Source organism: Camellia sinensis, chromosome 5 (genome assembly GCF_055761805.1).
Source record: "Camellia sinensis isolate YWXY chromosome 5, ASM5576180v1, whole genome shotgun sequence".
Lineage (NCBI taxonomy): Eukaryota > Viridiplantae > Streptophyta > Magnoliopsida > Ericales > Theaceae > Camellia > Camellia sinensis.
This window is the reverse complement of record NC_138965.1, coordinates 64627184-64639131: the sequence shown is the minus strand read 5'-3', so window position 1 is coordinate 64639131 and position 11948 is coordinate 64627184. Positions and strand designations below refer to the sequence as shown.

The 11948-nt window shown below is 34.4% G+C and overlaps 1 protein-coding gene across 1 annotated transcript; it reads right to left on the bottom strand.

Moving 5' to 3' along the window:
- Positions 1-5601: 5601 nt before the first annotated feature.
- LOC145790667 (senescence-specific cysteine protease SAG12-like) lies at positions 5602-7248 on the bottom strand. Its single transcript, XM_082869023.1, has 2 exons — positions 6779-7248; positions 5602-6400 (listed from the first exon to the last, which is right to left on the bottom strand). Exons 1-2 carry the CDS (start codon positions 7221-7223, stop codon positions 5814-5816), a joined length of 1032 nt encoding a protein of 343 aa, XP_082725149.1. The 5' UTR covers positions 7224-7248; the 3' UTR covers positions 5602-5813.
- Positions 7249-11948: the final 4700 nt, after the last annotated feature.

The window sequence follows — 11948 nt, the reverse complement described above, 5'->3', positions numbered from 1 at the left end:
ATAGAAAACTAAAGCCATTGTAGACTGGCCAAGGCCAACCAACGTGTTTGAGGTTAGAAGTTTTCTGGGGCTTGCAGGTTGTTATCGCAGATTTGTGAAAGATTTCTCCAAGCTTGCCTTGCCACTCACTCAACTGACTCAGAAAAATGTACCATTTGATTGGAATGATCAACGGGAGTCAGCCTTTCAAGACCTAAAAACTAGACTACTGTGACAACCCTCACCACTGATTACTGTTAAATTGTGTGACTGAACATGATAAGTAACTGAATTGACTGAAATTATGAACTGATTGATTGAGTATATTAGTTTAAATGCATTTCTATCTGTTTGACTATTAATTTATCTGTTCATGTTTTAATTTCGAATTGGAAATTGAAGGCCTTATAGGCGGCCGAATGTGAAATTGATTAGTGTTTCATGTTAATTAGAATTTACGTGATTTTATGGTATGTTTAATTAAAATTTGAATTGGTATGATTAAATTGGATTAAATAAAGTTAAATTATTGAACCAAGGTTAATTACCAAACTACCATTTTAGTGGGCCACTTTGTTACACATTGTTTAGAGCCTAGTTTCATATCACATGCATCGTCTTTATTTCCTCTAGAGACCAAAAACGTGAGAGAGGGCTAGAGAGTTGGAAGAAATTGAGTTCACCTAGATTTGCTTGGAGAACTAGAAGAATTGAAGAGTAGATTGCATAATTGAGCTTCTAGACTTGATATTGAAGACCTAAGGTAGGAAATCATCTTCTTGATTGTGAATTCAAGTTGGTTCTTGCATGGTTCATGAGTCATTAGTGATCTAAGTCAAGAATTGGTTTAAAGAGTTGATTTGCGTACCTAAATCTTGCATGCATGTACACATTGTTGAGTTTTGAGGTTGATTTCATGGGAATTCCTACATGCATGTTTACATTTTGGTTGAAGTCCATGAATTTATGTTTTTGAGTGAATTGACTCATTTGATCAAGTATTTGAAGCTTTGATTTCAATTGAACACTTGCATGTTACATATACATTATGTTCATGAAGTTTTGTTTGGATTTGTGTTTAATTGAACTACCTTTGAGCTTTGATTTTGCAAATTGATCTTTGAAACATGTTATATTATGAGTTTTAAAGTGTTTTCCAGAAAATTAGCCCAAAAGGATCGGATTTGATTTATTAAATGTTGAATTTGAGCTTGGAGGTTCAATCTGGAAATTCCAGATTTTGGACCCATGCTCGAGCGTAAGACTTCACGCTCAAGCGTACAATTTGGGTTCATGCAGTCCGCTCGAGCGGGAAAATTAACGGTCGAGCGTGAAATGCGTGTATCCAGTACTTTTCATATGTTTACAGTACGCTCGAGCGAGGGAATGCACGCTCGAGCAAGGACTTGTGTCTCACGCTCGAGCGTAGGTCGAGCGCCCATCGAGCGTGAATTGCATGCATCCAGTACTTTTGCCTATGTTTGTAGTTCGCTTGAGCGAGGAAAGTCACGCTCGAGTGGAGATCCTTTGTCTGCATGTCCGTTCGAGCGTAGGAATCCACGCTCGAGCATGGACCCCTGTTTCAGCAAATTTTGAAAAGTGTTTTAAAGTGCATCTTTGCATCCTCTTTCCATCCTAGGCATTCCTAGGGCATGTTTAAGGAATCTTAATTGATTGGTCCGTGCAGATATATGCCTTTATCTATCTGCCACATTGGAATTAACAACCAAATGTGTCTTTGTTCCAACCACTGTGTAAGCCCCATACAAAGGATAGGCTGGTTCGCTTGAAGAGAATCTTTTCTATGATCAGATCCGAATCATGTCGTACATGAGCAGGCTTCGTAAGATCCAGTAGAATAAGTGAAATAGACATAATCATGATTATGTCTACTTCACTTATTTAAGATTGAATAGTATGGAAATGCATTCATTTCCTATGCATTGACAGGATCTATGATACTATCGGAGTGAAACACGGGATCTAAAGAAGAGCAGAGGCTAGACTATATTAGTAACAAGTAAACCCTTTGTGTGTATGTAAAAAGTCTCCAAATTTTCGGGGGATAAACATAATAAATTGTAAGGTCTGAGATGACCCAGAAAGCACGTGATCATATCATGATCAACTTTGTAAGCCTACTTGAGGATATTGATGTAGAACCACACCGAGTCAAGTTAGGGGTTAAGTTATTGAACCCAAGTGTATAACTTAGTGTGTGTTCATTCTGTAACTGTAGGGTTGGCATCCGAGGACGCGCACTAGCCTATCTATAGCCCAGTGCTCTGTGAGTAACAATGTTGTAAAGATATGTTTAATGATGATTATTTTCTGAACAATCAATTGTACTGTTTTCTGAAGTAATACTGTATACTGTTTACTGAATGAATGATGTCCTAATTATGAACTGTATTCGTGGTATCCATAGCAACTTACTGTTACTGTACTGCTACTGTCATAGAGATCTATGTTGGTTCCCATGTTGGAACCATTACTGTTTACTGTTATGATGGCCATCAACTGACTGTTCGGTCTGTTAAGACTTACTGTACTGTTTTTCTATTGGATGTACCACTAATAACTGCTATGGTTTCTAAATGACTGATATGACTGTTTAATGACTGAAAGGACATTCATTCTTAACATCTTTACACAGTTGTTATTCACTGGGCTTTAGTTCACTGTTTATATATATATGTAGGTGTCCAAGCACCGGATCAGAGCTTAGAGCGTTGGGTTAAACTCCCTTTTTGTCAAGCCAACCAACGTACCTCACTGCGAGGTTCCAAGTGTGATCAAGCTTAGGCTTCTTTGGTTGTCTCAGTTCACCCTTCTGTCTCCGTTTTGTAATACTGTTGAGACTGGCACTATACTATTATGGTAGGGATTCGGTCCCTAACCTGAATGTCTGTGTTTGATGTATGTAATTACTGTTTTGGTTATGAATGTGAATATGTTGTAAAGTCTTTTTGCATACAAACTGTCACAGCTCATTGGACATCTTTTATTACTGTTTTGGCTTCCGCCAGCCCCTGTACTCTGTATTACTGTCTTTACTGTTAAGCAGGCCATCGGTAATCACGGATTACTGGCCGGTTACGGTGCTAAACCCATAGGGGCAGGTTTGGGTTGTGACAACTAGCAACTGTACCAATTCTAACATTGCCTAACGAAACTGATGGGTTTCAGATTTATAGTGATGCTTCCTATAAAGGTTTAGGATGTGTACTAATACAAAATGGTAAGGTAATTGCTTATGCTTCTCAACAACTCTGCCCACATGAACAGAACTATTCGACACATGACCTTGAACTTGCAGTTGTGGTGTTTGCCTTGAAAATTTGGCGACACTATTTGTATGGTGTGACTTGCGACGTGTATACTGACCATAAAAGCTTGAAATACTTCTTCACTCAAAAGGAATTGAACATGAGACAGAGGTGATGGCTTGAATTGATCAAGGATTATGACTTGTAGATTTTGTACCATCCAGGGTAATACAGTGGCAGATGTGATGATTTGAATTTTTGGGAAATGGGCGCGATGGCTGAAGCAGCTACATAGATCTATTGAACCAGTGCCATATGTCCCAAAAAGGACGTGATGTTTAGGTGGTTGGCGAATGTAACGTACGGATGGCTAGACACTTCAGACCAAACAAACATTGCAGCCGACCAAGCATTTAGCTCGGTTGAATAGAAAAGGTTAGCTCGGTTTGACAGAGTAATTCCAATCTTGCCAAAGCATATGGAATTAAGGGTCAATTGAGAGGGTAATTTGCACCGTGCAAATGGATCGAGCTAAGTTTGTGTGGATCTTGGCTTTGGGCCATTCAATGAGCTGAGTTAAGTTTACATGGGCCTTGTGTTTGTGCCGTGCAACGGGCCGAGCTAAGTTTACATGGACCTTGGGTTTGGGTCGAACTAAATTGATTGTGTTTTGTGCTCCCTGTCAATCTAAGATAAAATGGCTTTGGGACCATGCTATCTTTAGAAGATTGGACAACATTTGGTGGTTTATGACAAGAAGGAGTTGGCCATATGACCGAGTTGAACAACCAATCTGAGTTTTGTGTCTAAGGTTAGCACGTCGTAAAATGTTACTCAGTAGTCATAAAGGCAAGCAAGGTTCATTCAGTACGGTTACTCGGTTCTTGACTAATCGAAATGGCGTTCTTAGCCTTATTGCGGGACTAAGAGTTATGTTATTTTACTTGGTTTCACATGATTTTGGTGATAAGGGTGTTAAATGATAGGCTTTATCGTTTAAGAAGATGATTCTTAGTGAGATTCTACGAAAAATGAATTACAGTCCTACCAAGTGTCTACTATCTGGAATATATAAAAGCTCAGGAGTCAACCTAATGGAGGTAATGCATCTTTGCTCCCAGAATTTACAAAGATTTCCCTAAATTGAGCTTGAGTGCTGACTTAAGCATTAGAGGGGTTTTCTGGCACACACCTGCTGTGTAGCTCATCAAAGTTGTTTTACATGAAGAACGACATTGTTTCACAGAGCTTCAAGCTTGATCACAAGGAGTACATGTGATGTGAATATTTTGTGCCCATACAGGTTCAAATTCAGATTTTTAGTCAATGCAATCGATCACACTTACAAGAGCGATGATGTCTCAACTAAGATCGATTAGAGAATTCTACTGAAAATTGACCCAAGATAAGTATGAAGAGTGATCAATCGCACTCTCTAGAGTGATCTCTCTAGAGGGAGAGATTGCCTTTCGATCGCAATGTTTTGTCGAATCCAACCAGAAATAAAATAAAGAGCGATCTATCGCTCCCAAATGCAATTGATTGCTAGCCTAACAAACTACACAACAAGGTTGGAACACATCCTCAACTTTTTCAAAGTTTTCAAAGATAAGACGGAGAAAAGAATCAAGCAATTCCCTATAAGGATATGCAAATCACAAGCTAAATGATTCGATATAGGTACGTAAAGAAGTAAAAAGAGTTGGGTCTCCACCCGAGCTGTCACATTGCGAGTGCACGCTTATGGGAAGGGGTAGTTGAATTATGGAGGGTAAGACATGATTAACCTGTCACATTGTGTCATGTATTCAGAGGTGCAAAAATATACTATTAGGGACGGTGGCTATATGCCTCTACCAATAAGATTTTTGTTCCTTTATATTATTTATTGTATACAATTTTTGTGGATTCGTATCTATTTCATAAATTTAATTTGTGATTTAATTAAATAATTAGTTATCCTCTCAAGTTTTCAACAATTAATGGCTGTTGGATTTGGGCTAGTTGATGTTATAGTTATTGTTTGACTAGTGACCTATTTCATATAATATTTCTTATATTTGTAATTACTCTTCTATCAATTGGCACACAAAAAAAAAAAAGAAGAAGTGTTCAAAATATAATATAAATAATAAAGTTGCCACTCGCTCTAACAGCTTAAACTTTTAGGTGAGGTGGTGGTCAACACATTTCAATATGGTATCAGAGAATAAAAATGTTTGTATGTGTTTGGACCGCTTTGCAGAAAAGGTTGACCGCATGTGATGGAGTGTCTTAGAAATATAATAAATAATAATGTTATCCTATCTCCAACAGTTTAGGTTTTTAGATGAGTTGGTATTTAGTAACCTAATTTTAAGAAACATAATATAACATAAAATATTAAGTGATTACATTTCTAGGGTAAAAAGCACCTTGCGTCTTCAAACATTTGTAAAAATTAATACAAGCATGAGTAGAAGAAAAACTAGACAGACCCTCATGGAGAAAGCCATTATTAGCTAGTCGGTTTGTGCATGAGGTTTGCACATAAAAGCTTAATGCAACATAAGTATCCTCATTATTTCACACAATAGGGTAAGAAGCATGCATGGCAATGCCACATAAGCCTTCATTTGCAGCAACATCTCTTTCGATCTTCATATATCCATTCTCACCCCATCCGGAGCCCCATGAATTCTTAACCAACCAATACTTAGTCCCATCACTTGTAGCTCCATATCCAATTATAGTGACAGCATGGTCAAGATTGGTGCCACAATTCCCAGTGAAGACACCACTCGAGTAAAACTTGAAGTCAGATCCACTACCTTCAATGGCAACAGAAATCGGTTGGTTGGCCACAGCCTGCAGAAGAGCCTGCTCATTATTAGATGATACATCTTCGTATCCAGTTATCATGGCTGCAGAGGTTGTTGCTCGGGTGCTGTCACAAGTGCCATCTTGTCCAACATAAGGGTAATTATCTTCTGTTGTGAGGCCATTGTTTTGTTTGATGAATTGAAAGGCCGTATCCATAGAGCCGCCTCCACAACCATTGTTATCCACATTACAATCAACAAGCTCTTGCTCAGACAATGATATTAGGTTACCATTTTTAAGTTGAGTAATACCTTCCATGGCTGCCACTGCTGAAAATGCCCAACAACATCCTATATTCACGATAAGCACCACACAAAAAAATAAATAAATACATAAATAAAAAAGTTATAAATAGAAAAGGAATTACAATTAAGTGGGTTATGATTATTTTACAAAAGGACATGATGTATTAACAGGTTCATGTTACATATTAATTCAAAGCATGACCCGATTATAGTCAACATAGGTGCTTCGACCGTCACAAGGCTCTCTTCTTTTTTATTTTTTTGGTAGCTAATCATTTTAAAATATTCATGACCACATGAGCCAATTCTTTATATATAGCAATCGATACTCCTGATACCATTGCACTGTAATCATATATAATAGTATTTCAAATTCTTGATTGATATAAATATATGTATACATATATATCATGTAATGCTTACCACATTGGCCTTGGTCCTTAACAGGAGTAACTGCACCTTTCTCTCGCCAGTCGATAGTAGCTGACACATCCGTAACATTTGCATACCTAAAAGATGCTGGTTTTGAGGTAGATGTCACTTTGGTTGGTTGTTTCTTGTAACCAGTATAAGAAGCACGAAACTCCTCATCGGTTAAGTCCGCAAATTGATTCACACGAAGCTTGTATGCTCGGTCTACACCTTCATTAAAGGCGTTTATATGTTGAACATTGTCCTTGAATACCTGAAATCGTGTATTCTTCTCTTCGACATCCTTGTAAATGCGTCCATGACGTGCCATCCATTGCTCGTGCATTTCTAGCATGGTTTGTTCATTGAGAAGGCGAGAGGAAGCTTGAGAGGACAAAACTCCCAAGACAAAGAGAAATGCCAAGAAAATACATTGGAAATGGTTAGTAGAAGCCATGGAGCGAGTGAATGTATTTATGGGCACACTTACAAGAATTTTGCAGGGCTTGGGTTTTTATAGGCAAAGATTCCCATGAGATTAAATTCCATACAACTTACCCATAACACTCTAGTTTACGGTTAACCAATAAATAATGAACACATCATCATTTTCAAAGTGAATGCTGACTTTTCTCCTAGTGCATTACTCCTCCATCAGTTTTCACGTTGATTGCGTTTTTGTTAACGTAAACAAAGGGCAGAAATTCTATTTGGGGATGATTTGAAAAGTTTTTTTTTTTTTTAGCGACTTTTTATTATTAAAATATGAAGTGAAAATATAGAAAGTGTGTTTGAAAACAATTTTTTTTTTTTTTTTTTTTTTTAGTTTTCACCTACAAAAATTAGAGAGAATCAAAAGAAATTTTTAACTTTTTTATACAAGATTTTTAATAATTTTTTAGTTTTTTTAAATAAAATATTAACTTTCCAAACAACCCCTTAACCATTAATAAAATTGTGAAAATCTTAACCTAATTATTTGAAACAATAAAATTAGATTTAAAATATGTAGAATAGTATTTAAATTTGTGCAAACTACATAGAAATTGATTGAACATAGTGTCTCACTGATCTTGAGCAAATACGGAAGCCAAATTAGAGAATTGCCTAACTACTCTGTTTGGTTAAATTTTCATAATATAGTTTTGAAAAATTTTCAAAAATTCATTCGGTGACATAAAAATAAAAATAAAAAAGTACTCATCATTTTCATATAATTTTCTTTCTTTTGGATTGAAAAAATAAAAAAGAAAAAAAATCCTTTTAGATGTTTATCTTTATCAAATTGATTTCAGTTTTTTAAAAATAAATTTCAAAAACTCAACCCCAACTGTCTTGGAAGACTAAACCGTTGTATGATGTAGTCAAAAGGTTCTAGAGAGCTGCTTGCTTGGGTTGATGAGTTGTGTTGCAACAAATTGATTTTTATTTTAGTTTTTTAGGAGATACCATACAATGAATTTTTTTATCTCAAAGGGGATAAGAGTATAAGACTTGAAACCTATACTGATTATGTGATAATTGGGGCTCTAAACCAATTAACTAACAAAAAATTTTATGATTAGAATATGTGAACAGTCTTTTTTAAGTAGTTAGGCAATGATCGACTTAATGTGTATTGTAATTTTTAATATCAAAAAAATTGATTAAAATTGTTTTTTTGGGTGACGTTTTAAAAAGGTTCTTGACTAGCACAATCAACGGAAGACCTAATCGGTGGCTGGGCCCCCAAGGTTTCAAAAAGTTTCTCCAATCACTGAAAGTACAATTCAATTTAAAGAAAAATAGTGTAAAACCTCTTTTTAACTTCTTCTTTAGTTATCAATCTCATGGAAATACTTGTGATCACATACGTTGCGTTCTATATATTTGGAATTGTAATGTAAGAAATCTTTTTTTTCAAATTATATATTTTTCTTTGATATTTTTATCTTTATTTTCAAGTAAGTGTGAAAATTATAAATGTAAGGATAAAAAGCACTTAATCCCCCTTTGTTGCAAATGACCCCCTAATGTTTGAATATATGTAGAATCCAAACAAACGGCAGGTATTGCTCCATTTGATAGTTTTCCCTAAAAAAATGATTTGTCCAAAAGATCAAAATGCCCTTACCCTTCACTATATAAAACAATACTATTAAATGGTTGTTAACACATCCTCCAAAATCCAAATTGATTATTTTATTTAATAATTTTTATCTCTTATTTATTTTTTTAATTTAATCAAATATTGATTTGTTTAATTTGTCTTTCACTCTATTTTCTTCTACTATATTGTGCTAAATGACTGCCTTTTTTAAATTTTTTTTTCTTTTCTCTTTTTAAGTTTTATTGTTTACTTTTATTTTATTTTATTTTTTTTTTAAAATCATAAAATTACCTTAACCTAATTTTTAATTTCCAACCCTTTTTTTATTTAATAATATTTTAAAATAAACATATATCTAAAAAATTAAATTACAAAAATTTACTGCTATGAAATTACCTTATTTAATAATATTTTAAATTAAACATACATAGATTTATATCTATAAAAAATTAAATAATAAATTAATCTAACTACCTTAATTTATTATCATAAAATGACCTTAATTCAATTTAAATTTTTAACTTAATTTCTTATTTAATAACATTTTAAATTATATATACAAATATAAATATTTAATTAAATCAAAAATTAATCTAAATACCTTTATTACCATAAAATCAAATCATAAAATTTAAAATTAAAACTTAAAAAAGAGAGGCAACCAGTAGTAGATATTGCAATGTTCTTAGCAAATTGCACAACAGAATATAACAAAATTAAAGAAATCAACAAAAACAACTAAAATTAAAATATTTTTTAAAAAAAGATAGGTGTTTGTATATATAACTTAAAATGTTATTAAATAAGAAACGAAGTAAAAAATTAAAAATTAATTAAGGTAATTTTATGATAATAAATTAGGAAATTTTACTCATAAATTCTGTATGACGAATGTTGATCCATTTAGTTCTAAAAGTTTTCTTATGAACCGCTTAGTCCTTTTTGCTTTGAAAAGTTATATTTATTTGATTTGATGTCATTTGAGTTTAACTGAATGCTCTTTTGTTATTCATTTTTCTTTTTTTGGGGTGGGAATGGAATCATTTTTGGCCTGGGAATGGAAAAGTGAGGCGTGGAAGATTCTTTTTAGGAAGAACGGTAGCTGAAGTCTTGGTTGTCGAGTATGGAAATCTACATTTTTGTTAGTGTGTTTTGCTACTATTACATTGAAGTGTTAAATTAGAGTGCTACGTTTGGAAGAAGTAGAGTTTTGTGTATTACATTGATTAGAGTGTTACGTTTCGGAAAAATACACTAAGAAGTTTTTTTTTTTTTTTTTTTTTTTGTAATTTTACGTTATTACGTTTGAGAAATATACACTAAGAAATTTTTTACTGTGTTATGTTTGAGAAAATTTCACTAAAGAATTTTTGTGTATTACGTTGATTTGAGTGTTACGCTTGGGAAAAATACACTAAGAGTTTTTTTTTTTTTTGAAATGTTACATTGATACGTTTGAGAAAAGTACACTATGGAGTGTTTTTGTATGTTACATTAGAGTGTTATGTTTGGGAAAAACACACTAGGGACTTCACTTGGAATGTTACATTGTTACGTTTGAGTGTAGCTTGGCTTTTTCGTGCACCCTTTCAGAAGATCGAAAAGAAAGCCTTGCAGTTCAGACTTCCGCAGTTTTGAATCTAATCTCACAAGTGCAATGTGAAACTGATAATCACCAAAGAGTCCAAATCAGGCAAATCGTTTTGAAAAATTGATTTTAGGCTCAAAAATGCCAAAATTGGACTGCTTTGCCAGATATAGAGTCGCCATCTAAATATTTTATTCTTAGGAAAATTTAAGAAATCCATGGCTCGTGTCAAAGGTTACGTGTCTGTCATCATCAAAGTTGCCTTGGCTTGGGAACTTAGGTACGAGAGGGAAATGTCATGAATTGAGCACCCCCGCTCGCTCGATCAAAGATCGGCCTCTACTAATCATGATATGATATTTTATAAACATTATGTGCTCTTGTTGATTATTAAACTAGCATTACTACGTGATGCGTACAATCAAGTATAGACTAGTTTGCTCAATTTGGAACAATTCAACTCATGTTTGTTTGCGAAATGGTTTGAATTTTCCACTTCAAGTGGGCTTAAAGTTTGCGGAGTTGCCACCAAACATAGTAGGCTTAAAACATGATTTGCCACTCAACAAAGTAGGTTTAAAATGCACATTTGTTGAATCGTTCCAATTCAAAGAACAAGCCTTCATCCACAGGCATTCAAGCAGTTTAGCATTTAAGCACATAGTCTCATGGTAAGCATGCAAGACATGGTAAAATTCACATTCATGCATGTATGCTAGAGCATAAAAACTCATCGAGTACTGCAAGTTAAGAAGATACAAGTTAGTGAAATATGCATGTTTCTGAACTATGTTAAGTGTCTAATGCAACACATGCAATTTGCGATTAATAGGCTCGGCTACTAATATGACATATGTATCGATTTGATAGCATGCGGTTAAACACGTATTCAAATAAATATTGAAATAACAATGCAGTTTGAATGATGCGCCGAGCCTCGGTGCATGCAATACAAATGAATGGATGCAAGCATAAGGCATAAGGTATGCTAATTGAGACATGTCCCTAATCTAACCATCAAAAGCGGATAAATAAAAGAGAGAAAGACGTGGGGTTAGAGGACATACACACACGCACACACACACACACACACTTATTACAACATTACGCCCTCGCGAAGGAGGGTCCGAATGAATAAGTGCTAACTAACTAGCAACTAAGCTAAACTAATTAAACTAATCTAATTAAACTAATTAGACTAATTATTACAAACCAAATGAATAACTAGCTAAGCTAATTACTAATTATTACAACACTTTTAACTAACTAGTAAACTAATTACTTAATTTACAACACAAATGCACACAAACTAAGCAATTAAGACTTTTAACTACAATGCCACTACTCCGCCTTGGTGAGTAGAAGATGTACATGCTCGGTTTTGGCCCGAAAAAACTTTCGTTTTGCTCTCGAAAGTCTCTGTTTGCAGGGTTGAGCATTTCCAGAACATTCCTGCTCCATCTTATCAAAATCAACTAAAGTTTACATTAGTGGCCTGCCGGCCA

Bases quoted from the DNA above. Each gene is read 5' to 3' on its own strand.
- LOC145790667 (XM_082869023.1), bottom strand. From the start codon at position 7,223: ATGGCTTCTACTAACCATTTCCAATGTATTTTCTTGGCATTTCTCTTT. The intron at 6,401-6,778 runs GTAAGCATTACA...TCGTGAATATAG, and splicing joins TAAGGACCAAGGCCAATGTG to GATGTTGTTGGGCATTTTCA.